This window comes from Volvox carteri, assembly GCF_000143455.1.
Source record: "Volvox carteri f. nagariensis unplaced genomic scaffold VOLCAscaffold_1, whole genome shotgun sequence".
Lineage (NCBI taxonomy): Eukaryota > Viridiplantae > Chlorophyta > Chlorophyceae > Chlamydomonadales > Volvocaceae > Volvox > Volvox carteri.
In genome coordinates this window covers 454347-480124 of record NW_003307545.1, presented here as the reverse complement: position 1 = coordinate 480124, position 25778 = coordinate 454347, and the positions used below count along the sequence as shown (strand labels likewise).

The window sequence follows — 25778 nt, the reverse complement described above, 5'->3', positions numbered from 1 at the left end:
GGCACCTTCGGCGGCGGCGCCGCCGCCGCCGCATCGCCGCGCGGCAGCCCCGGAATGGCGGGCGCCGCTGCCGCCACCGCCGCCGCAGGCGGCGGCAGCGCCAGCAACACTCCTTCCTCCACCTCGTTGCGGCCGTCCCTTCGGCGCAGTACGGCGGCAATGGATGGCTCGCCATCGAGTCGGGACCCGCGGCGCTTCATCAGCGTCAAGCAGCGCGGCAGCAGCGCATTGGCGCGCAGCGTCATGGCGTTGATGCCGTCAGGCGACAGCAGTACGGCGGCTGGCGGCGGCATCCGCGGCGGCCCCGGCAGCTCGGGGGCCCTCGTGTACATTCGCGCATCTAGCAGTCGATCGTACGGCGGTCGTAATGGGCCGGATGATTTTGATGGGGACGTGCTGGAAGCTGGGGGCGGCGGCGGCGCCGCCGCCGCCGCCGCTGCTGCTGCCACCGGCGTTGGAGCTGCCACCGGCGGAGCCCCCGACAGCGTCAGCAGCGGTTCCCGGCTGCTCCGCCAAGGCGGCTTGCCAATTAACAGTGCCGCGGGCTCCCGCTCCATGCGCCGCGTCACAAGTCGCTCCAGCGGCGGGCCGCCGTCGACGGTGGGGGCCAGCAGACTCGCGAGCTTGGCGTTACAGTCCTCCGGCAGTGTGGCATCCGTGGCGGCGGCGCCGGCGGCAGCCGCCAACGGCCCGGACATGGACGGCTACTGCACCCTTGGCAGCGGACGCCACATATCGGGCAGCAATCAGCCGTTGCTGCGTGTGCCGGGCTTTCGGCCACGGTCCCAGACACATGATCTGGGGACGGCGTCCGCCGCTGACTCGGCGGCCGTAGCTGCAGCCGCCGCTGCCGCGGCGGCGTCGCCGGTGGATTTGGGCGGCAGTGGCGGCAGCGGCCAGCGGCGTAGCAGCATCACCAACAGGCTTAACACGGTGTTTGCTTCTTTTCGTGCTAGCGGCCGTGTCACCCATCGATCGCTTCTTGTCGCCGTCCCCGACGGCGGCAGCGGCGGCAACGGCGGAAGCTCACATGCAAACACAGTCGCGATGTCTCCTGTCGCCGGTGAGCCAAGCTCTCCACAACAGCCCCAGTCGCTGTCCTTGGCGGCATCGCAAGGCTTTGAGATGTACGGACCACCCGACGGTGGGCTTCATTTCGCGTGCAGTCCGGCAGCGGCGACGGCGTCGTCGGCGGCGATGCTGAATAACAACCATGGCGTCGGCGGCGGCGGCGGCGGCGCTCCGGTGGGTCCGACGCTGTCCCAGCCTCTGTACGGCGAATCTGCCGGATGGGGCGAGTCGTACCTGACGTCGCCGGCGCCGTTCCCGCAGACCTCCCACTTGTTATTGCAGTCATCCCAATCCCCGGCGGTGCTGTCGCCGGCGAGCAGCATGCAGCGTCCGGCGGGACTATCCATGAGCGTCACCGCCGCCGCCGCTGCCGCACATGCGGGTGCGGTGGTGGCGTCATCGTGGGTGCTGCCCGCAGCGGCAGCGGGAGGGTTGGCGTCACCCACATCGCCGAGTGAGCGCGCCATCTCCGCTTCATCAAAGGGCAGACTGCGTACGACCATCATGCGGCGGCTGTCCCGCGTGGCCGCAAAGCTGCCGTTCCACGCCGGCGGCGGCGGCGCCGCTGCGGCGGCGGCCGTTGCTGGCGTCGGCGGCTGCCGTAGCAGCGTCGACGCAGGGAGCTGGGGGACCGCTCCGCCAGCAGGAGAGGTCGCGGCGGTACTGCAGCTCGACGCTGCGGAGCCCGGGATCGGTTTTCGCCCAGTATCTGACAGCGGCACGAGGGGACCCCAGGGGGTTCGACTTGGGAGCAATGGCGGCCGTCGCGGCTCAGGTTCCGGTTGTAACCAGGTCCCTAACACGGCGGCGGCGGCGGCGGCGTCGCTGCGAAGGTTGGGGACCATTCAAGGCGCTGAGCTGGCAAATCATTCCCACCACTACCAGCAGCAGCAGACGTCATCACAATCGCCGCTAACGGAGGAGGCGGGTCAGGGGGCGCTGCCATCGCGGCGCCGGCGCGTCACAGCGCCCAGCGGCGCGCTGGCGCTAGCGCAGCAGCACGAGGAGTGTGCCGCCACGGTCGCAGCGGCGGCGATCGCATTCGCAGCCAGGCAGGCTGCCGCGGCCGCCGCCGCCGCCGCCGCCGGCTGCGGCAACGCCCCCCTTGATGTCGATCAGGAGCCGGCGGTGCCGCTGATCGACACTGACGCCATTCTGCCTTCAACCGTCAACGGCCTCGTCAACGTGTTGCCCACGGTAGCTGAGCTAACGGGATCCGGTCGTCACTCCTCCGGTGCCGGTACGGCACGCTCCAACTCCATCATCGCGCCCGGAGAGACGCCCAAGCACGCCGCTACAGCAGCTGCCGCTACTGCCACTACTGTCCATACGGCCGGCCCATGTACCCTTTCCCGGTCCGGCGCCGACGCTGGTTTGGGCTCGTCGCGCCTGAGCCAAACACCCTCCTATAACTCATCACATGGGAAGGTGGCTCCGGCGGCGGCGGCGGCGGCGGCCCCGCTGCCACCTTCGCCGCCTGCCTTGATGGCACCTGGGTTTGCGACAGCCCATCCGCCGCGCACAGCTGCGCACATGGAAATGTACGACGGCGGCGCGACGGCGCCGTCTGTCGCCATTATCACCGTTGCAGCCAGCACACAGGGCCGCGACGGCGAGTTCGCCGAGTACGGCGAGCCGGCCAATACGACACCTGGCCGTCGCGCCAGCTCTAAGGGCGTGTGGCTGGGTCTGCGCCTCGCCTCCGACGCGATCAGGTCATTTGGTCGACGGCACGAGGGCGGCGGCGGCGGCGGCGGATCCGGCAGAGGTCGCGGCTACTCAACGTCGAGCTCTGGCGTTTTGCAGTCGGGACTGGCTGCTATCGATTCGGAGACACCGCGGCTATCCAGCACTGTAGCACCCAGCGCCACGACCCGTCACCGGTCCGGCGTGTGCCTAGCGTCGCCGCCGACGGCAGCAACCTCCGCCAGCAGCTCCCGCAACCCGTCGCGACTGCAGACCCCGGCGGCGTCTCTACGGCGCGGCGGCGCCGCCATACCAGTTGGCGTCGGCGGAGTTGCGTCGCTGCAGGCGGCGATTGACATGGCGGAAGCAGCTCTCGCGGCTGGAGGCGGTGGTGCGCCGTACAGCCCTTTGCAGTACGGCCCGTCACGCATGGAGCAGCAGCACCGCGTCAGCTACTGTGGAATGGGGGGACCTACTGCGACCCCAAGCCGGAATCAAAGCCAACGACGCAGCTCGGCCCTGTCGGCAGGGCAGGCGGGAGCGATCGACGGCAGCGCAGGCGCCGCGACGGGTGGTCCAGCGCCGGTACGATTAGTACGGCTTAGCCTTTATTCATCCACCTTGTTTTGTGTGTGTACGTATGCCTCTGTACGGCTACTGGGCCTTATTTCGCCCAAATTAAGTCGGACCCTCTCTCTAAGGGGTTATAGATTTTCTATAGATTTGTTTTATAGATTTGTTTAAGATTTTTTTAAAAAAATTAGATTTTTTGTATAGACGTTTGTTTCCCCTTGGCACCGGAGATGTTGCCCACTACTTTTCCTACGACCCTGCCACATGTAGGTTTGGCTTGTGGATGAGGCCATGAACCAGCGCACGAGCGCACCGCCTGCGCCTTCGCGCTTCTCCCTTCGCCGCACCGGAGCCAGCCGCACGTTCGCCGACCAGGCCACCGCCATCTCCGCCGCGCCGTCGCTGCAGCCGCCGGACCCGCTCCAGCCGGAGCGGCATTCCTAGAGCTCGCTTCTAGAGAGCTGGCGTGGCCCGACTGGCTCCGTGCTGCCGCTGCTGTCGCTGCGTCTGCTGCCTTCGATGTGTTGACCAGCGGGCTGCTGCTACTGCTGCCGCTACTGTTGCACGGAAAAATAAGAGATTTTCTAGAGCGTCCTTGCTTGCTGCTAGCTTGCTTTGGTTTGACCTTCTGTTAATTGCTGCAGCGGCGGGAGAGGTCACTGCGGTGATGGATGCCGGAGGTAGGTGTGCAGAGCAGCGGGAAGCCCGAGGGAAAATGAGTGCGGACGGGGATGGAGAGGCAACAGCTGCCGCAGCCGCAGCCGCAGTAGCAGCAGTAGCAACAGCCGCAGCTTTCGCAAGAAATGTGCAGTCTATGCGCGCTGGAGTTCAGCGCTTGGCAAGGTGGTTGCACGGGGTTGTGTGGGGGGTCGGCCCCAGCTCCATGTGACGTGATGTCATGGGGGGTGAAAAAGAGGTGGGTTGCGAGCGAGCGGCCGGCGATCAGAGAAAAAGAGGGAAGCCACGGGGTGGAGCACGAAAATCCGGATAGAGGGTATCGGAGCGAAAGAATTGGAGGAAGATATGGGAAAGGGAAATTAGGAAGACACCGAATCGGGGTGGAGGTGAAAAAGGTCCCGCAATGGGCGTGCAACAGCGTCTCTATTCATTATTTGGCCTCTTTACAAGAAGTTGGCCAAAGCGCCTCCGGCACCTTTGTGGCGCTTTCTCAATCGCGGCTGTCTTATTGCATCGCTGTGTGTCGTTGGCGGCTTCATCTGTGCGCGGAAAGGTTCTGAGCGGCTCAGCTCGCCTATTGCGGCTGTCGGAGCCGTGTTCTGGATGCAGTGAGCAGCTTCAGTTTCCTACTGCGACGGCTTACATCGCTTTTGACGGTGCAATCATGCAGCATCTTTTTCAAAATGTCTCCCCTTGTCGCGCGCGTTGGCATTTTAGCTTGTGCAAAATCTGTTCGCGAGCTGCGGTCGTGAATGATAACCCCCATCAGCTTGGAGAATGTGTGGGTGGATTTACGTGGCGCGCCTTAAGTAACGCTCACGCCACCACCATCATCATCATCATCATCACCATCATCATTATCATCATCATCACTTCTGTGTACGCCATTTCTTATCGCGACCGACAACAGCAACGAAGGCGACTGCAAGGGCATCGACAACAAGAACACACACGATAGCATCATACTGCAGCCAGGAGGGAGGGAGGACGTGCGCACAACGTTTGTTCCCACCGGCAAACCCACTTGTATACCGTACTTCCGACAAATGCCTTCTATTAATTAGACATTCTCTTGTGACATGAATGCCGTCAGGTCAACCGAGGGTGAAGCTGTTAGACTAAGCACTGGAGCCGGGTCCGTGCCTGGGAAAGCAAAACCTGGGTATCGCTGTTATGAAATGTCGTTGTGTACTGTAGGAGAGGCAATGCCGTGCGCTGCAAGTATCCTTCGCTCCTTCCGTGGTTCATGTATAATCTGCCTGAAGTTGATACGGTTGAGGGATACTGGGCGGATATTGCTGGTCTGAGTATCACTGGCGGAGCCCTGTGAGGTTCACACTCGCACATGTAGGAGCCCAAGTGCTGTGGTGCAATTTCCTGGCTTGGTGTTTACCGTACTGCCAAGGAAGGAGCAGCATGTAGGCCCAACCTAGTGCTTATGTGCTGAGCCAAGGCTGGATGTGGACGTGTTGGGTGATAGGCAGAATCCTGGAGTAGTCGGAGTGTGCGTAAGAAGGGGAGTGATGTGTTTAGTGGTGTTTTGATTACCGTCATGGCAGGGGGCAATGATACCTAATACATTCTCTTTATGATGAAGCGTCGCAATGGGAGCGTTTCGCGGTACATTGTTGTCCCGTGTATGCATCCCTTACAAGGTAGTTCAGGCGAGTTGATGAAGCAGCGGTAGTGCTTCCTTTCAGGAGTTGCAGCGGTGGGGTTCGGGGTTGCACTCGAGGATCAGGGCTGCGTTTGCGCATGTATGGCATTTGCTCTTTCTCACGCATCAGTTTTTGCTTGTGATGGAGGTTATGCTATGTACACGATGATTTCACCACTCCTTGTACGTCTGTGAAGGTTTGAAGGTGTGCTGGTAAGCTAAATCGCCGACTACGGCATGCTGCGTTGAATCACCTTAGTCTATTTCATCGTTGGGATTTGCCCGGCCGCCCAACCCTTTCATTTGCTGCGGATGCCTGAATGGTGCACGTGCACCGCGGGGCTATTTCACTGATTGCGGTTGACCAGAAACAGTTGGTGAGTGGCAGCGATTGACCAGTTAACATTTGTATGCGCGAGTATTTGAAGCCGCGAAAACAGCATGGCCCTGCTGCTGGAATTGATGATGCTGTGTCCTAATGCATCATAAACGGGACCCTGCGCTTCGACCGTTCCAATTGCCAGATGTAATGCGCGATAAAGTACGCCCAGGTTTCCCACCCAAGCGAACCTCGCCTATTATACGCTGCCCACATTGCACACGACAGGATTGCGCCATGCACCAGAGCCATACCAGCAGGAGCCAAACACCGGAAATCCTTGCATCCATAGAACCGCCCATAAGCAGAAAACGCAGCACGTCAAGGAAACCTCCCGTCCGTAAAAACTGAGGAAACCTTTCGTCCGTATGAAGATAATTGGGCGGACCCTTGGCCGACTGCGGCGCATCAAGCAGCCATCACTCAAGTAATGTATCATGATTAGTAACTCCGCGCCTACCCATGTCCCCTACCCCACGGGCCCCTATGTGCCTCTTAAACCGTCGCCATATGCACCATTCTTGGCGTGGGCATATGATGCGCGCTGGCCATGGGCAACGTCGTATGATGACGAGTGACGGAGCAGCAGGAGCTGCCTTAGCAGCAAAGCAGCGGTGTCACCCACAGCTCACCCGTTCACGAGTGGTCTGGTTGTATGCAAGCGGAAGACACCTACCGATTTCATCTGGCCGCACAGCCTAAATGGAGGCGTGTGCACAAACGACCCCAGTGCACATGTAACCGCCCCTGGCAGCGACAGAGCCGCACTTGACCTGCGAACCGCACCCGGCAGGCTTTACACTAAAGACATTATCACAAACAACAAACAAGCAATTACCGTACCGCTCAGCCCATGCATCTGGTTCCTGCCCCCCAACCAACCCCTGTTTACGCGCTTCTAATGCAGCAGCGCTCCTAGTGCGCCCACCACTTCCCCAGCTATGCTCCGTACGGAAGGGTCTTGAGAGCTTGCAGCGGCTTGCCGAACGACGTCATACAGCTGTGCCAGCTCGGAGGACGGAGTGGCGGCGCCGGCGACCTGCGGAACAAAGCAATGCACCCGGGGAGCAAGTTAATAAACAGGCCTCAGGCGTGCCCAGCCTGTCAGCTGGGTGAGTAACGTATTCTAAGCGGAGCACCGCGAGGCGTCATACGCAAGATAACATATCTCTATGTACTTTATACTGGGCATGGGGCGCGTTCATGCGCATTTAAGCTCTCCGGCTTTACAAGCCTTATACCTAGCCTCCTCCTCCCTTGCATAGCCGCAACAATTTCCCTCCTTTTTGCCCACGCTCACCTCGAGCGCTGTCGCCACGGCCTCCAGTAGTGGCTGCTGCAGCGACGGCGGCACCACCTGCGGCCCCACACCCTGTGCATGCCCCGCCCCAGGCTGCAGGTGCTGCCCTGCCAACATCGTCGCCAAGGCCGAAGCGTTTTCGGGCGCCAGCAGCCAGGGTGCGCACTGTTGCGGGAACAGGGCCACCAGGCTCGTCGTCGCGCTAGCGGCGGAGCTGCACACAGGTATATCGGGGTGCGCACAATTGTCCAGCAGCACTCCCGCTTGCTCCAAAAACACCGCGGCTAACGAGCCGTCCGAGCGGCCCTGGGACACCTGTGGGTCATATGCAAGGCCAATGCAGAGAGGCACCAACACCCCGTACAAGACTCTTGTGAGTTGTGTGTAGCGTATGGAAGGCGACGTAGCGATAGGACCGGGGACATAGGGCTCCCTTTGAAGGCAAGGTGCAAGGAGGAGGGCCCTGAACGCGTGCCTCCTACGCATGCATCTCCAGCACCAGGTAGCCGGTTCAAAGGGAAGTAGTTATCTGCAGGTGTCGGAGTCCACCCCTCACATGTGCCCTCACCTCGAGCGCGTCTCGCTGCAGGATGGTGTTCACCAGCTCTAACACGGGCTCCAAGAACGGCTCCACCGCGTTGTTAGAGGCGTACTCCAAAACAGCAGCAACCTGGCCCAAAGAACGGTACAATTCGTACACCGATGTATTAATCTCCCGCTAACAAACGTGAGCGACCCCCGAATGCTTGTTACTTAGCAACATACGGCCGACAAGACAGGCAGTAAAGGATTGGTGCATGGCAATTGTGCATGGCACAGAACAGGGAGACATGCCGATGGGTGATGCCCTCCTGCAACGCCAAACAAGATAGATCCAAACGCAAAACCACCCCACACACACCTTCTCCGCGACCTGCAGCTCGAGCAGCTGCGACGCAGGCATGGACCCCGCCGCAATAATCTGGCGACACAGCCGGATGTTATGCACATTGTTGTTCGAGTGCTCCAGGGAAAGGAACTCGAAGAATTGCGACGCGAGACCCATCGCCTCCACATCCGCCACATAGGCCAGATTGATCTCCAACAAGCCTCCGAGCAGCTGTGGTTTGGAAACGGCATTGAACGTTATGCCACAGCTCAACGGCTTAAGCAAGCACATGGACATTGCTGGCGGCTGCCCTGGTTAAGAGGTGTACTACCCTGATGAAGTACTACTGACTCGGGCGGCAAGCTCTGGCCCGCAGATACGCATGCCCTGGATGCCAGAAGCTATTGCTGGATTAGCAGAGCAGGGCTCACATGCCGGAAGCAAATGCATCACTGCTACGAAATCCAATGACGACGTGACCAGAAAGGTTTATGCCCAGAGCTCGCACTCATCAACTCCTGCCCACCTTGAGCGCATACAACGGCATCGGGTCCTCGTCCCGCAACAGCCGCGGTACGAGCGGCAGGATATGGGAACGCAGCACACGGTCAATCTGAGTTGCTGCAACGCCGCTCGAGCCCTCCGCGCGCAGCTGTACACTGCCATACAGCTCCTCGTCCAGCAACAGTGTCTGAAGCACGTCGCTGACCATGCGCAAGCAGAAGAAGCGCGTGTCACCGCCCTCAGCCTCGGCGCTCACGACGCCACACAGCGCGGGGAGCAGTGTGTTCAGTACGGCGCTGTAGTGCTGCAGCACCAACTCGCCTTGCTGACATAACGCCTGTGGGTGCGGAGCGGCCAGAGCTGTGTTTTAAGGCCGTTACGTGAGAGCACAGGCCGGTTGGATACGGCCAGAACAGAGCAACCCTCACGACGAGTCGCGTGATGCCCAGGCCCGAACTCAAAAGAGACAGCACACGTGGGCGGCGGGGTGGGCAGGACCTGCTGCATTTTGCAACAATATATCCTGGTCGTCTCTCTCGCCCGGGGTTAATGGGTCAGGACCAAGGGTAGTTCCCCAATGGCCTACAACAAAACCCTGCACGTTCAAAGGCCTCGACCCTCGAAATTATTAACAAAACGCAAACCAGATCATCCGACAATGATAGCAACTCTTCACAGCCCATCCGTGACCGACTTCTTGCACGCAGATCCATACGCACGGAGCGGCTCCTTACCTCCAGGACGTGCATGAGCGTCGTTTTGAAATCCGTTAGCAGTGCTGCTCCCGATGAACCGGATGACCCTGCAAGGCTACTGCCCGCTCCGCCACCAATAGATCCACCAGCCGCTGGCCCTGCCGTAAGGGTCAACCAGCTTGCTAAGTCCGCCACCAGTTGTCCCGAAACCACTGCTGAGCGGAAGTGCGGACTGCCAAGCATGTGCTGCAGCACAGGGAACAGCACCAGGACCGACTTGGAGGGCTGCGGCCGCGAGCCCGAGCCGCCGGCGCCCACCAGACCACCCATCGGGTTGCGGCGACTGCCGCCAGCGGTGCTGCTGCTGCGCAACTCGTCAGAGATAGATGTTGCGATAGCGGGCACCAGTCGCGCTGCCTCGGCACGCAACGCCGTCAGTGCTCGGGTAAGGTACTCGTCCTTGTCGCGGACGAGCCGCTCTACCGTCGTCGTCAGCTTGGCTTTGCAGGCCTCCAGGAGCCATCGAGGAGATAGCCTGTGCCCAGGGATCAATGACCAGGAGGCCAGCATTTGGATTCGGGTCATGCGGTTATGTATGGATAGCGGTTCATGTATATATAAACCTCAGCAATCTCGGTTGGAATGATGCGACACTAGGAAACGCACAGCAGCATGGTAAGATTTACAAATCAGATGTGAGGCATCCAATATTGAGCCCGTCCCATAGCCATGTGAATCCCGCGGAGCATTACCACTGCGAGCGGTTCCAGCTACGCCAGCGCACCTGCTAAGGAGCATGACTGTCACAACCGCCTTTGCACGGATCAGAGGCAGCGAGTGGTCCATGAGCGCGATGAGCCCGGGTAGCAAGCCGCGCTCCTCTGCCAAGGAGGCACGGGCCCGCGTGGACAGGTCCGGCTGTGCCAGCGTCAGGTTCAGCAGGTTGAGCGCCGCGGTCTGCACCTTGCTGCTGGCACCACCCGCGCCACCAGCATTCCCGCCGCCAGTTCCGCCGCCGGCGGAGGCGGACGCGGACACCGTGCCCTCCAGCAGGCACCCCACGAAGAGACGGATGCCGTACTTGTCCACAGTGTGCGCCAGCAGAGTTGGGCTGTGCCTGCAAGTCGATTTGGGAAACCGCCGTAATGAAAAATTCATTTATATAGGGATCACGCGAAAGACGCTGGAAAAAAAGGGGACTATCGCCCCAATCGGACGTACCGCACATGCTGATGTGGGGCGGAGGGGAGGGGCACCATGCTACAAAGGTGGGCATCAGGGCTAAGGGGCGCCGCCGCAGCAGAAGCTCCAGCAACCGGCTCTGCCAGCATCCCTCTGGACGCGCCTCTAGCCGCACAGCCAACACCGAGCTAACTTCTTCGCATCCGTGTGCAACGCTCTTATCCTCGCAATACGGATTGGAAACCCAAGGGTTGCTGCAAAGACTTGCAGAGAAGGTAGCTATGCTAGAGCTGCGTTCTCTTTCCTAAGCAGTACCTCAATGTTACACACACCTCAGCAGCCGCGCCAGGGTGGATGCCGCCGTCGCCCGTAGCTGCTCCCCTTTCCCCGTATTGTTTATCAGCTGCACTAGACTCAGCACAACGTCCTGCGTCGCAAACCGCGCCGCCCACTCGCCGCCCTGGCTGCAAATGTTCTCCACAGTCTTGACAGCGTAGTGCGCGGCGACCTCGTCGTCCTTGTCTCTCAACAGGCGTATGACCTGCACGGTTGCATGTCACGATACGGGCCCCACACATCGGAACGTGTACAGCAAACCATATGACCGTAATAATTCGAGATAGTGTAACTGATGTAGTTGAAACTCTCCGACCTAGGATGAGGGCTTAGTGAGCTAATTTTCGCCGCGCCATGGACATGAATCCAAGCAGGTATAGCTCCTCTACCTTCAGCCTTCTTGCCTATTACATCATGCCACAAATCGAAATGAGTAGAGAGAGGGAGGGACAACATGCTGCGTTTGGACCTCGCCTTACCTGTGCGTAAGTGTTCGGGCTGATGCCCCAAACACCCGCCGGGTCGGCCGGCGCTGCGCCGCCGGTTCCCGCTGCTGCCGCTGCGTTATCCTGTTGCTGAGTGGCGATGTAGAAAAGCAGCTCACCCAGCGTCGCAATCACGCGTCGCCGGACGCGCTCGTTCTTATCCTGTGCACAGATAGGTTTCTATTCAAAGGTCGAACGTAATGCGGTCGTGGCATTAGATGTACAAAGAGGAAGGAGAAGGAGCTTTTGTTACCCGCTGCAGATGCCACCACTGCCGCACGTTGGCCAGTCGATCAGATCCGGCAACCCTGCGGTCTTTGCATTACCTACGACCAACGCATACCTTCAATGCTTCACCGAGGACTTCGACAACCCCCGTGTGTGCAAGCTCCTCTGAAATATATGTAGCGTGCCGGACCAGAAGGCCTGAGAAGGTTACAAGGGACAAAAGTCAGCGAGACACAGTACACCTAATAACCTGATCTGTGACCATTACGTGCGCATGGCCATACTGCAGCCTAGCTTAATCGCAATATGGGTATCAAAGAACCTCACTGTCGCTGTCGCTGTTTTAAATCAGTAAGGCTGCGGGGTAGACACGCGCCTTGCCGATGGCGCCTTGCCAGCCAACACGCCGTACTCACCCAGGACGCTCGCCAGTCGAATGCGTAGCATCGGCGCACGGGCGTTACGCAACATACGGATAAAGAGGATGGTCAGCGAGCTATTGATGAGGACGTTGGCAGCGTTCGTGTCCACACATAGCGTCTCGAAGTAGCTCAGCACGTTCACTTTATCCTGTGCAGCGTTGTAAACGACGCAACACGCGGTAAGGTAAAGCCAGGATGCATTTCAGAAAGTAATTCTATTGGAAGACCTGTGGCGCCGTAACGCAGTTGAACTAGGAAACGTCCCTGATAAAACCACGGGCTTGACCAATCGTACACCCAGGCCGGCCCCCTAGCAAATCCTATTGCACCTAGGGCACGTGACCACTGCTCCGTCATCGTCTTCATGCTCATAATGGCGTTTTGTACCTTCAGAGGCGCAGCGCTGGCAATAGCTCTGTAGATATGGGTCAAGAAGCCCTCCAGATCTGCCTGGTTGGCGCTGAGCATTTCTGCCAGGCTCCAAGGTTTGAATGGCAGGCTTGCCGCCTCATAGCGCGGCTCGGGTAAGCGTTCTGCAAGCACTCAGGCATAGATGGTAAATGTCGAAGAAGGCCGCGGCCAGTTTGCAAGAATGGCATGCCCGGAAAATGCGTCTTGCCCTCGGTACGTGCTGTGCATGTTAAGCCCTCCAGGTATTTCACATGTAAGCTTACGTAGATACGGCGCTCTAAACCTAAGGACTTGGAAAGATGCTCGCGTAAAAAGATGCGCATTTGCGGCATCACCCACAGAGGCGCAGGGTGATGCAGCTAAGGGAAATCGTTTGGAGGGTTGCACTCGTGCCAAGATGTAGAAAACAGAATACTAATCAGATAGCAATGCTGCCTTGACCTGATCCCCTTGTCATAACCCTGTCGGCTGGGGGCCTGTGGGCCAGCACTATGCTTAATCCATAGCAAATCCATGACCCTGCGAAACATGGAGAGTTGGTCGAATCTGCAAAAAGCCCCAGAGACTTACCTATTCGGCGGTTTGCCACGATAGGCTTAACAGCCGTGTCTGAGGCATGCCAGATTAGGTCCTCCAATGATGCTGCATCCCGATCCGTGATCAGCGACCCGGTTTCCACCAACAAGTCATCGTCCATGCCCGCGCCCGACGAGGAGGCCGCTGCACCCTTTCCGTCGTCCAAATCCGCGGCTGTGTCGCCAGCACGACCACCGCCAAGAGCTGCTGACCGTCGGAGGTCATCCCCGCCACGCCCCTGTACCCTCCCTGCAGTGCTCACGCCTGTAATGCCGCCGCTAATGCTTTCTGACGGGCCCACTGCACCACGTCGCGCCGGCGCCTGTGCACCTAGACCGGCGTGGCTGCTCTGGTGAGCAGCGGCAGCGGCGGCTGCACGAGCCATCATGGCATCGTTTGCTGTGGCGCTAATCATGCGTCCGCCGTCCGACAACGGCGCACCTGCGCCCTGGTCGATAACCAGGCCATCGTCGCCGGGCGCCGGACAAACCGGGCTCTCCTCGTCTACCGCTGGAGATACAAACAGCCATGGAGCACAATGGAAAGGGGGCGCGTCAGAAGGATGGCACAGGGCATACCCGAAAAAGAACCTGGAAAACATGGCTGCCACCCCAGTGAGCAACGTGCCTAATGCCCCACCCTGCCTCAGTGCATGCGTGCACTCACCCTCCTCTCTGGTTTCCTCGAAATCGAGCTCCGCATCCGCTGAGTCGATCCGGATATCTCCCTGCTGCGCCTCCGCCGCGGCTGCGCCTGCTACTGCGCTGCTGTAATCCGCACCATCGCCTTCCCTCTCCAAGTTGTGCAAGGCTATGCGGGACAGGCGCGTAATATCCACGCTCTGCCGCATGGTGCGACCCTTATCCAGCTGCAGCAGGTACGCATGCGATACGGGGTCCCGAGGGAGCAAAACTTTGGAACCTTCCTTGCAAGGTATTCATCCAGAGAAACGAAGCAAATACCAAGTCCATAACCCAGTGCGAACGTGCCAGGCCAAGGCGCGCATACAGTAAGAAACATAGAGTTGCGTTGTAAGCGGTTAATCTCACCTTCAAGCCATCCCGTGTCGAGAGTCGCATCTCCTCCACTGTCGGCGCAAGACCGTACCGCGCAATGAAGGCATCAAGCGCAGGCTCCAGAGGCAACTCAAGGTGGGGTAGGCGCACTTGCCAGAAGCGATGCGCGCACAGTTCTTTCCATTTAATACGCGTCGCCGGGTTCTTATCAAGGAGACGTGTTATCATGTCGTGATACGCTTCGCTCGCCCCTGAAACAGCCATACAGTGAATTCACGACAGTGAATTCCCGCCGGAAAGGCCCGAAAACCACATTCCGGACTCCGACCGAGCAAATAGTGGGGTAACGACCAATTGAGGAAAGCCCGCAGCGCCACACATTTACCAGGCGAACAGTTGCAAAGTAACCTATACTAAGTCCCCGACCAAACGGGCCGCGTACCAGGAATTGGCTGGGGCTCGTTATTAAGGATTTCGTGCACCAGTTGGTTGAAGGAGGAGTTCAGGAAGGGCGGACGCCCCATCGAGCACTCGTACAGCACGCAGCCAACAGCCCATAGGTCCGAGGCCGTGGAATGCGTTGCCCCATCGGAGAAGAGCTCTGGCGCCATGTAACATGGCGTGCCACGCATGGCCTGGCAAAGCAATGAGTATATTCAGGTAATAGCATGTGGTTGCAGCGTGACACAAAGGCAGCGTGGCCGGCAGCTCTTGCAAACAGACATGAGACTCTTGCATCCCCGGCACACACTATTCCTATGCACTGGGCATTCCCCCCTGGTCAGGAGCTTTTCCCTCCTCTATTCGCCTGGGGCCCCGCCTCCATGCGCTGAAACCCCTCTCCAATCACCTGTGGCAGCGCCTGCAGGGGCTTTTTGTTGATGTCAGCCAGGCGTCGCGACAGCCCAAACCCGCCCAGTTTCATCCGCCCATTCTCATCCAGCAGAATATTCGAGGGTTTCAGGTCACAGTAAATGATCTCCTTGCTGTGGAGGTACTGCAATGCCGTAACGAGGTCACGCGCGAAGTCGTGTACTGAGCTTTCCGGCAGGCGGACGTCCTGGCGTAGCAGGGACATAAGGTCGCCGCCAACACAGAACTCCAAGATGAGCCACAGGTGATTCGTGGTCTCATACCTGTGTATAACGTGGCATGGACGTGTGCAAGCCACCACGCGATGTAAACTGTGCTGAGCCGATGCCTGAAGGCATACATGCACTTACCAGGCGTAGAACTTGAGGATATTTTTGTGGTCCAGCGCGTGCATGGTTCGCACCTGCAACATAGTACAGCTCCATATAGTTTCCCGAGAGAACGAGGCTGCAAAGCAGGTCTGTCATGTTTGGTTTCCCCCACCTCCTGCAGCACCCGGGCCTTCTGAGTTTTGTCAACTGATTTGATGGCATAATAGCTGATAGTCTTCTTCTTGCGGCCTTTATAAACCGTGGAGTGCTTCCCATGGCCGATCTTTTCATAAATGCTGCGGGGGAAGCAGGAAAGCCTTGTTGTTGTAATGAAAGGTGGCCACCAGAGGCTAAAGTACTTACTGATATTGGTTCATGGCTACTCAAAGCGCGGCACGGCCCCAGCGGGCCGTGCCTAAAAGCAGGCTGCCCCAACGAAGCCGCTCCTCAACAAAGCCGCCGCCGCGTGCGTCCAGTCTCAGCACCCGTCTGCAAACCAACCACTGATGGACTAAGTTGCTCTATTTCTTTTGCCAGGATGAAACCGAATTGCAGTTTGACTAGTTCTGTAATTAAGCAAGTTATTTTAACAAAGCAGGTACTTCTAGAAAAGGCAAGTGTAAATGAATAACTGTCTCTATTGAGTGGGCTTCGTGCTGTGCGGGCTCCTAGACACCTTGTTTGTCCGAAAGACTGGACCCGTACAAGTCTCAAGCTGGTGCCCAGAGGAACTAAATGGAGACCAGCCTTTGACAATTGCTACACGCAGCAGGCATAATGCCCGACAACAGCGGCAACCTCGGACTTGTAATAGAAGGCACCTTGCCTCTTTTGTGACACCTTGTTTCGAGACGGTGTTCACATAGGGTGAGGCAGCATGCGGACTTTATAGATTGCCATTGAATTTCTGCGCATGATTTACGTGCAGAGGTGTTGCTTCCGGTTTCGGCGACGGAAAGCGGGCTTCAAGATCTCATCGACGCGACGTACCAAAACTAAAAATTAGGTAGACATTTGAATACTCTGGCTCTCCGAGCACGAAGCAATTCTTCAGCGCCGAAAAGCGAACTCCCCGCTGGATCAAGAGTCAAGTGCCGGCATATGCGAGCACCAAGCTACTTCAAACTATAGTTACACATTTATTTTATCCTTGCATGGGCCTTCCCGGAGCATAGATTCCATCAGGAAAGGGTTGGGGGTGGCTCACGTCCCCCTCCTCCGCCCAGTGCTAGCCAAACCGTATTTTTATTCTCTACTTTCCAGAGGACATCTTTACAAGAATCCAGTCAGATATAGAATGCAGCGTGCGCTGGGGCTGCAGCAAGCTGGATGCAATATTTTTCAGTCAGGAAGGCGACATCGCCCGAACCTGTGGCACACTTTTCATTTCCGACATACGATATGCCAAGCAGCGTCGACGCTGAGCAACGGGGAGTCAGAAGCGGTAAGCATGCGGAAAAGGCAACAAGCGGCCGTTCACCAGCCCTAACAGCTCAAGACAAATTACTGGGGTGGTAAAAGTCTGAAGCTTTACTGTATGGGTAAAGCCGTTCCAACGTTCTTTGGCTTTCGGCAGAGCGACGCGACTGTCGCTGCCACATTCTTGCTTGGGCCCGTTCTTTCCTCAAGCATCCCCCCGCATTCCCGCACAATCTCCGCACGCACGAATGCCTCTATCCACCACGGTGAACATGTGCCGTAGCCTCACATGTGATCCCGGGGCCCCTCCTTCAAACTTACAGGCGTCAGGCTCCGCCCAGACTTCCCACAGCAAAGCCGTCACCAGCGTAGCAGCGCCAGAAGCGGCGTCCATTACGGGAACCTCTCGTGAGCATCAGCCACAGCAGCAGCAACAACAACAAGCGCGTGCCGGATCGACCAGCAGCACCGCCGACCCAACCGCTGCAACGTCTGCTGCGTCTTCGGTGGACGGTACTGGCGCGGCGCAGCAGCCGCTCTGTAGCCCGTCCCTCCTGCGCCGCTTCGCCGCCTCCAACTCCCTCCTTGAGGTCGCGGAAGCGCTGGCGGCGGAGGCGCCGGCGGGGTTGCAGGAAGAGGACGCGCGAACAATGTTGAGCTTCTTCTTGCAGCGTGGCAAGGTACAGCTGGCCTTGGCTCTGTATAGGGAAATGTGCTTGGCGGGGCGCGGCGGCCGCGGTGCTGCCAGCCGCTCATTGGACGTTGCCTTCGCTTGGCCTGCATCCACCCTAGCAACGACACGGGACCTGGTGCTGGGCCTTTGTCAGCAACTGTGCACCGTGGAAGCATTACAGGTGCGGCGCGGAGGAATACATTTAGAGAAAGGTGTGGGAAGCATGCAAATCCATAAACGCTGATCGGTGCCCTTGCGGATATTCTGAGAATTAGTAAGGAGCGTAGGCAAATATGGGAAGCTATGGCCCCACTGCCGAGTTAGCTTGGCCACTTCAATCCATCTCCAAGTGACCACGGCAATTTCTGGGGCCTTACCTCGGCGGCCTCCCAGCTACATGGAAGTTGTGGTTAGGGAGCTAGGAGCCGAAGAACAAATGGCACGGGCCTAGATGTTCAAAACCAGATGGCTAAATTGGCAAGGTGGAGCAAGCCACAGGGGAGTAGGGTTACGAGCCCGGGGCGTAGGGTATGGAGCCAGGGGGCTAGAAATTAACAAGGGTAACGATGCTCGGGGCTCGGTCCTTGGGGCGACTGGTCAGGCCGAGAGAGTTTTGGCTGTCAGGGACGGTGTTGGGCAGGATGCTTACAGATAGTGGCCAGGAGTCAATGTGAGAACCACGGCGGTAAATGGGTTTGGAGTCGGAGAAGGGCGGACAAGGGCAAAAAAATATTCAAAACTAGTAGGGAATCCAAATGTCTTCCATGCCGGTTTACTGGCCCTGGCGCCGGAATGCCGATTTCGATAACGGATTGACAGACAGACACAGACAGGCACGGACCGGAGACATGCAGGGGCCTAGGCGCAGCCGTCCTGACGCCGGGGGAGGCATGTCTGTGAACGCATCGCCCTTACATTAACTCCGCATACCAGTGTCGGCTTCCTGATTGCTGGTCAACCAGCAGAACACCTCACGCCACACCGGTCGTTGCCGACATCGAGCACAACAAGCATACATGCGTATTTCCTTCATAATCCCCCACGTATTTCCATCTCGTAGCCTTCATAATCTGCATCTGCGATTTTCCTTACTGGTTTTATGTCCTGTACATCCCAATGCCATCGTCTTCTGGCCTGCGCTGTCACCTTACCGAACCTTGGCGTGGAGATCAGGTCTTGGCGGATATTAAGGTGCAGGGCCTTCCGCGGGGCTCGGAGGAGGTCGGCTTCGGGAAGGTGATCACATCCCCGCTGGCCCCGGACCGACCGCTTACGGTGGTGCAGCCGCAAGAGGGCGCCAAGACTGTCGCAGACAGCTACTCGCGCTACGAGTACGAGGTGTTCAGCGGCACCACCGTCAGCTGCTCCAGCACCGCGCTCGTGCCGTCGGGCAATCTGTTGCTCACGTTGTCCCGCGCTGTGGGACTCATAAAGAAGCCTCCCGTGGCCGCCATACACGAATTTGTACTGCAGGTACGGCATGTACGGCATTATTTATGGAGACCCTGCTTACTACGAACCTGAGCATGTTGGACAACTTGCAACAACCCCGATGCGAGTGTGTGCTCTACATTTTCCAAATTTTTTTGCTTGCGGGCTCTTACCGGGCTACGTGGCCTCTTACCTAGCTAATTCGGGATTCCACATACCGGCATTTCTCTCTTGCTCTCGGTCCTTTGTCCTGAAAGCCTCGCGCGTCGGATGCTTTTTCGAGAGCTGAGTGTTCCGAGGACTGAGGTTTTAACACCGAGCGGGATCATGCATTACTGTTGATGGCATTCCTTTGCCATGCGTCCTTTGCCGATCACCCCGTCCGGAATTTCGGTGCAAACGGGTTTTCCCTCTCTTAGCAACCCATCCGCGGGCCCTGGTCGCAGGCGCCGGACAGCACCTCTCGCACCTTTCGGGTGGGAACCGAGACGGCCGCGGTGCCAGCCCAGGTAACGACACAGCGCCGGGCCCCCAGGCCTCACCCGTTGCTACATTGCGTATCAACACAGGATCTCTAAGCCCCCACCGCCAACCAACCAAAGCGCGGACGGTCGCGCTGCTTCTTTCCCATTTCCCATGAAAGAAAGCCCAAGCGATATATGTTTTCCAGCATTGCTTTACGCGCCGCTAAGGGTATTTGCAAGTAGAAGATGAATGCCTCCGTATGGGGATGGGAATGAGGGCGACGGAATTATGGCCACCGTGAGACCCGCACAGTGAGGACCGCGAAGACCGTCACAGTGTACTAATGATGTAAGCCCCGGCCATGAATTGCCGAGGGTTGTTCACGATATAGCTTTCCCGAGCCGATATATGCCATTTCGGTGCGCCCTTCGGTGCACCTCCTGGTGCAACCCGAGTCCTCTTGATCTCTTGTGGAGACGGGCACCTCTTCAGCTCTCTGTCCCGTTGTCGGCCCCAGCCAAAGTTGGCTTGTAGATATGTGTAGCTGTTATGGACAATTTGCAGATGCCGCGGCCTTTACAAGTCCGCGCGTGTTTTCCCCCCTTGTGTTTGGATGGACCGCCAGGTGGGTGAGCGAGTAACCGTGGTGAGCGCCCCCATGCGCAACATCCGGAAGGCCGGCCTCTTTAACGCCTCGCCACCGGGGACCAAAGTCGGCGAAGCGCTCACCGCTACCAACCATAAAACCGGTGCCGTGTTGCCGCTGCTGCGGCCACCCGTCTCCGCTGAGCAGGCCGGCGTGCCGGGCTGGGTGCTGCCGCTGGCAGTCGTGCTCACCGGCGGCGACGCCGCGTCGTCCCTGCTGGACCCTGCGCTGCCACTGCTGCTGGCGGCAGGTGCGGTGTCTCTGGCCGGAGGTGCAGCGGTAGGCAGCTCCGTACTGGTACCCAAGCTAAAGCAGCTGCCTGACGCCAAAGTTCGTGTGGAGTATGTACGGCAGCAGCTGCTGGGGCAGTACAGTGCCTTGGCGGCCAAAGCGGAGGCGGCGCTATCTGAAAGCGCGGAGGATGTGCGCTTTCTGGCGCGCCTGTGGCAGCTACAGAACAAGATGGAGGCAGTAAGCGCGGCGCCGGCGGCAGCTGGGCTAACCGGAACAGGCGGCGGAGCCGCCGCCGCCTACGAGGCCCGCATCGGCCGCGTGGCGCGCGCCCGGGCCAATATTGAGGAGCGGCTGACTCGGCGGATCGAGCTCTTGGAGGGTTATAGTCGTGTTATGAACATGATCGAGATTGAGGTTGAGATGGATATCGAGGTCCCTGCGGCGGAGTTGGCGGGCATTGAAGAGCAGGTGGCGCGGCTGGTGGAGCTGGAGAGTGTACAGGAGGACTGGCGCGCGCAGGCAGAGGCGCGGGACGAGGTGAGTTATGGTTCGGGGCTTCTGTTGTGTTCCCTACGGTCTGTTGGGTTACGTTGGGATTATGCGAGCGTGTGCCACGCCAGGGAAAAGGGGCGTCTGTTGCGTCTGTTGTTACGCATGGGCGCATGGGCGCCGCTCCTGAACGTCTCTTGGATTGGATTCTGGCCCAACGGGTGAGGTGACGGCGGCAGCGGCAGTGGCGGCGGCAAGAAGGGGACTATTGTGCTGCTGCTGCTGCTGCTGCTGCTGCTGCTGCTGCTGCTGCTGATGTGCTATGGCGCCTGGCCTGTGCTGTGATCGTTGGGATTACCTGCATATGCCCCCAGCACCTGATAATTTTCCCTCCCCTCGCACGTGGCATCTTGGACGGGGGCAAACGTCCGACGTACAACCCTGGTCCCCATTTGTACGGCGCCTGTGTTCTTCGCCCGTCCAGGTCGAACGCCTGCTCAGGGCGGCGTAGCTTGCTAAAGCATCTACGGCGGCTTGCCAGCACTTCATCGCCGGTGTTTTGCTGCGGTGCTAGGAGGGTTTCGTTGCCGCACATCACGTGCGTAACTTGGCCAGCGCGTGCACGAGCTTGCACCCTCTGCCTCGAGCCTTGTATCGGGACGCGTGCGTGCATATGTACGCTATTGCTGTTTTGGGGTCAGGAATGTTGTTCTTTTCTTCGGAACGCCTTCTTCAGGGCGGAGATTTCGTAGGCAGAGGCGGTTGATCTCAGGGCTGGAGGGGTGAAAATGCTGCAGCGGGATATATGTATGGCTATAAGTACTACCCGATTTCGGCTGGCTGCGTTGAGAGGGATTGTCGGGCCTAGAGAACCAAACGAGCCCTAGAAACAGCTATCAGGAGAACGACTGCGTGAGATAGGCGATATGCAGTTGCTTTTAACGTGATAAACGTGAGCTACAGGCCTACATCGGGTCGGGCACGGTCCTTTCAGGATCTGTTTGTTGATCGTTGGGGCAGTTGTGAGGGGGTTGGGGCGGAAAAAGGAGGGGGACCGTGGGGCATATGTGCGACGATGGATCCGAAGGCCCGTTGAAAAATCGATATCTTGATTATTAGAGACATGCGCAGAGACGGACAAACTTACACGACGTGTTCGGCTGGGTGAATAGTCCGTTGCACATATAGTCGGCGCGTGAGGGGTTCTGACGGCAGGACGGAGGGCGCCGCAGGTGTTGGGTGCGGATGCGGGTAAAGTCACGCCCGTCCCCGAGCATATGGCGGCATTAAGAAGCCGCTTGCGAGCCGTGTATAGTGGCACGGAATTTGCAGAGAGGAGGTGCTGGAGAAAAAATTCGGATCTGCAACCTAGAGGGAGGATTCGAGTACGTAGGTCGTTGGGCAGTCTCGCGGCGAGACGTGGAGAGAGGGCGTGAACGCAGGTATGCTCCGAGGCAAGGCCAGACCCTACACTTTTACAAAAGGGTCCGTTGCTTGCAAAGGAGGAATTGTTGAAGTCGTTTGAGGAGAGCTACGATCTCATGTGCAATGCTTGGAAGGGCAGGCGAAAGGGCTAAGAAGATAAGGCATTCGGGTGACCATTCCCTTCCCTCCTCCTTCTCCCTATTGCATCATGTAGCACATGGCTTCACTTTGGTAAACGAAATCAGGGTAACAAGAAGACATGCTGCCGTTCGATAAAGAGTAAACAACTCTATACTCGACCCGGCTAAGTCGATCACACCTAAACAGATGATGGACGAGAAGACACGTATCAATTGTATGGGGTGCATACTGTACCGGAACGTCTATGTTTAGAACTATTTCAATAAGCCGTTAAAGTACCGGTCCCCCATCACGTACTCCAACCAGAGGCGGGCAAGCAGTTCTAGGAAATGCTGTTGCGGCAAACCAATTTGATAGCCCAATTCGGCCGAAACGAATGCACAGGGTAACAGCTACTGCCTCAGCTGAGATCTACGCATTTAAGCATTAGGAAAGCAGATTCGGTGTGCTTAATTTCGTGGGCGTTGAGTACTTGGCAGTGGGTCGTTTGTGAAAAGAGCGCGGCTGTGTCCACTTCAGTCCGATGGTCCGCATGGGCGTATCGTTGAGGGTGCATGACAACGGAAACAGTCTATCACCGACTAACAAATTGTGGGTTAAAAATAACAGAAATATGATGCTTCTATCAGTCAGCCGCAGGAATGTCGATACATCGCTACTGGCGCAACGACATTGACGGCTTGGAGGAAAAAGCTCTGCTGGTCTTGAAAACCATTATTGAAATATTGCAGATAGGACATGCCATAACATTTACCATACCTCGTAACGTTCGCGTCCTTATGAGTACCAACGCGAAGGTTCGCTTCACGACCCTTCACGACCTAAGGGTGAGTAGTGTACTGCGGAGCCTGCAAGGTCGAATGCGTATAGATATTCCGCCTACCAGGCTGCATTCTTCTCAAGAAAAGTTTATTTAATATGCTTCCGTGATAATAATAGGCTTCGTTTCTGGCTTTTGGGGAAATGCTGTCAACAGCGAAGCAATGCGTTATTCACCCTTCAAACTAAGAATGTATTATTTATTGGGTAATTCTAACCATCAGTAGATCAGTCACATATTTTAGACATCGCTAACGGTGATTTGCTGCTCTTTGGTCACGAGTCCTGCGAAGACATGCAGCCACGTGGCCGTACACCGGTGTCTGACATACTGCCTCGACTCGATTCTGTAACTCATTCCCTCGATGTGCGCAAATCAGGTCTCCATCCACGATCTGATGACACAGCCGTATAACATGTCAGCGACAGGAGAATTTCTGCCACTTCAACAAGAAAAGCCCTAGTCGGGCCAAGTAACGACCCATGGACGAGTGACTGCCCTGCGGTCCATATGACCTCAGGCGCATAGCTCGCTTAAGAAACGGGTCCTGGGGGGGACATGGGTTGGAAACAGCGCATCAGTTACTCCCCACCCCCCTCAACGTTTTTGCGGGATTTTGAGGGTGTATGTGCGCATGGGCAGCCGTGTCCCCTCTTCACATTCATTCTACGGGCGCAAAACACCAGCCGTTACTAGCGCTCCCGGCGATGTCCGGCTGGCGGCCCCTAGTCTATGTGTCGGCTGGGCATGGTAGCCTCCCCGGATGCTGGTTGAGTACGTGGTGTGGTGTGGGGTGGGGTGTGGTGTGGTGCGCGTGCAGGGTACACGGGCATGGCAACGCGTCGAGGGGCTGCACTGAGGTAAAACACTGAGATGATGGGTCATTGCGATGGCAAAGCGTCCAGGCTGTTGGGATACCGACCGGAAGCCGCAGCTGTGTACTTCTGGTATTGGCACATTCCGCACTCCTCCAGCTTCGGCAAAGCACACGTATGGATCACGGAAAGGCCCCACAATTATGTCATGATGCGCTGACTGCTGATTCCAGGCGGGGCAAAGGAGGGAGGGGAGCCTCCCAGAGAGGGGGAAGTTTACGGGTGCAGAACTCCCAGGGTTTACCCGAAGCCGCCTCATGGGGAACCGCAGGCTGGCGCACTTCAACAGATGTGCTGGGAGAGAGGCACTGCTTGCGTGGCATCGAGGATAGCATTTGGTGCAAATTTAAGGGCGGACTTCGAGTCCTTAAATTTCGTGTCACGACACCTTTTCGGAGACACGCAACCCGGTTAGTAACGCGGCCTGTCGATGGAAGCTGGAGACGATGGAGGATACTTGGCATGCTTTATAATCGCTTTTGAAATTCCCCCTTCTTTGTGAAGGTCGAACATCATTTTTTCTGCAGATACAAGTTGGGGCATTGGCGCGCCTCCAGCCCGGCAAGGACCAGGAAAACGCCTTGTTAGCTAGATTTAAACAGGTATTTAGACACTAGTGTTCATGTGCATGGGTCCATCGAAATTGCCCACGGCAGTAAGTCAACAGCTCGAATAGGTTTATGTTGGATCGCAAGGACTTCGCACCTAAAACCATTCAACTGAACCAGCTTAAAATTTAGTGTAAAGGAAGCCGTGTCGTGTTGCCGAAATTGCCAGAAGGATTCGGGCAAAGGCGTCACCAGACCATGACTACAAGTTGGGCGAAAGGAATAATTGGCACATTCCTAAAAATGATGAAAATTGATGCAAATTGTTAAGTTAATGGATTTCCCAAGAATTAACCACCTCTACATCGACACGCGCTTCGCCGATTTTGGATGGCCACCCTCACGTTGAGCCTCAAAATTCGTACGAGAACTCATTTTACGCATTAAATGTATCCATCGCTTAAATATCCTGCATATTAGAATAGGCCTGATGGTAAGCGATTGCAGGAACGCACATGAACGGATGGTCACATGGAGGGCAGTACGTGGGAGTCACTATAAGTCATCCAGCCCACCTATTACAAACATAATCTTGTTAAAATAAGTGTTTCACATTGTCAGTGTATCAACGAAGGATGGACTCCAGCCAGGGCAGCAGTTCCCAGACAAGTGTCCTCTTCGATTCGCCAAAGTCCATTTTTGGCTTTGAGCCCATCAACGGATACACCCCTAGTGGTCAGCAGCTGCGGACGCAGCGTTCGCTTCTTGCAGAGCTGCTCCAGGCCTCTGCGGAGGGCCATGAGTTGGCCGAGGAGATTGAGGAGGTCGAGGATGATTGTTCAACGCGTCTTCCGATCCCCACTCTTCGACCGAATTGGTGCACCTGCAACGTGGGCCAGTGCGTTCCGCGGGAGTTCCATGCCCGCGACTGCGCTATGACTACAGAGTTTTCTATGACCATGCCCCGAAGGGGAGCCGAACACGGTGCTGTCACAGCACCGATAAACATTCCAACGAAGACGTAAGTGGTGAAAAAGGATGCTTTGGGCTTCTCGCATTTGCGGGACATGATATGACGCGCACCTTTTTCGGCAAATGCAGATATTACAAGAGCGCCAGGCAAATTGAGGACCGCCAGCGCCTCATATACCAACGCCAAATGTACCGGATGCAACTAGAAGCCCATGAGCAAGCTATCGCTGCAGGTCGCGCGTAGGGGTGGGCCAACGGACGTGACTTCAGTGGCCATGAACAAGAGCATTAACAAGAGGCACTGCACAAGCCCCCTTGTTGTGGTAGGATAATGTGATATTATACGAGCGATGCTAAGTGATGAAGGGCTTCGTGCGTCAGAAGCGCGC

General features: G+C 57.5%; 3 protein-coding genes across 3 annotated transcripts; 2 read left to right on the top strand and 1 right to left on the bottom strand.

Annotated features, from left to right (window-relative positions):
• Window positions 1-4570: 4570 nt before the first annotated feature.
• On the bottom strand, window positions 4571-15828 carry VOLCADRAFT_102610 (uncharacterized protein). Its single transcript, XM_002945591.1, has 23 exons — window positions 15615-15828; window positions 15424-15547; window positions 15291-15343; window positions 14918-15203; window positions 14510-14702; window positions 14101-14318; window positions 13718-13919; window positions 13493-13561; window positions 13046-13423; window positions 12452-12597; window positions 12059-12212; window positions 11758-11840; window positions 11409-11576; window positions 10926-11134; window positions 10196-10528; window positions 9451-9946; window positions 8739-9053; window positions 8246-8443; window positions 7913-8014; window positions 7345-7659; window positions 6973-7083; window positions 6677-6742; window positions 4571-4973 (listed from the first exon to the last, which is right to left on the bottom strand). Exons 1-23 carry the CDS (start codon window positions 15626-15628, stop codon window positions 4878-4880), a joined length of 4329 nt encoding a protein of 1442 aa, XP_002945637.1. The 5' UTR covers window positions 15629-15828; the 3' UTR covers window positions 4571-4877.
• Window positions 15829-16548: 720 nt separating this feature from the next.
• Window positions 16549-21119, top strand: VOLCADRAFT_85808 (uncharacterized protein; the record flags this gene model as incomplete). Its single annotated transcript, XM_002945954.1, has 7 exons — window positions 16549-16695; window positions 16994-17524; window positions 18628-18816; window positions 19221-19283; window positions 19865-20135; window positions 20217-20656; window positions 21093-21119. 7 exons carry the CDS (start codon window positions 16549-16551, stop codon window positions 21117-21119), a joined length of 1668 nt encoding a protein of 555 aa, XP_002946000.1.
• A 3933-nt stretch (window positions 21120-25052) lies between these two features.
• VOLCADRAFT_85807 (uncharacterized protein) lies at window positions 25053-25633 on the top strand (the record flags this gene model as incomplete). The annotated part of the gene is made up of 2 exons (XM_002945953.1): window positions 25053-25438; window positions 25519-25633. The coding sequence occupies 2 exons, from the start codon at window positions 25053-25055 to the stop codon at window positions 25631-25633; spliced, it is 501 nt and encodes a 166-aa protein (XP_002945999.1).
• Between the last annotated feature and the right edge of the window lie 145 nt (window positions 25634-25778).

Excerpts from the sequence above, each read along its gene's own strand:
- VOLCADRAFT_102610 (XM_002945591.1), bottom strand. Across the intron at positions 11,135-11,408 it reads GCCCGAACACTTACGCACAG|GTCATACGCCTGTTGAGAGA; the intron begins GTAAGGCGAGGT and ends GCAACCGTGCAG. Across the intron at positions 9,947-10,195 it reads ACAGTCATGCTCCTTAGCAG|GCTATCTCCTCGATGGCTCC; the intron begins GTGCGCTGGCGT and ends CCCTGGGCACAG.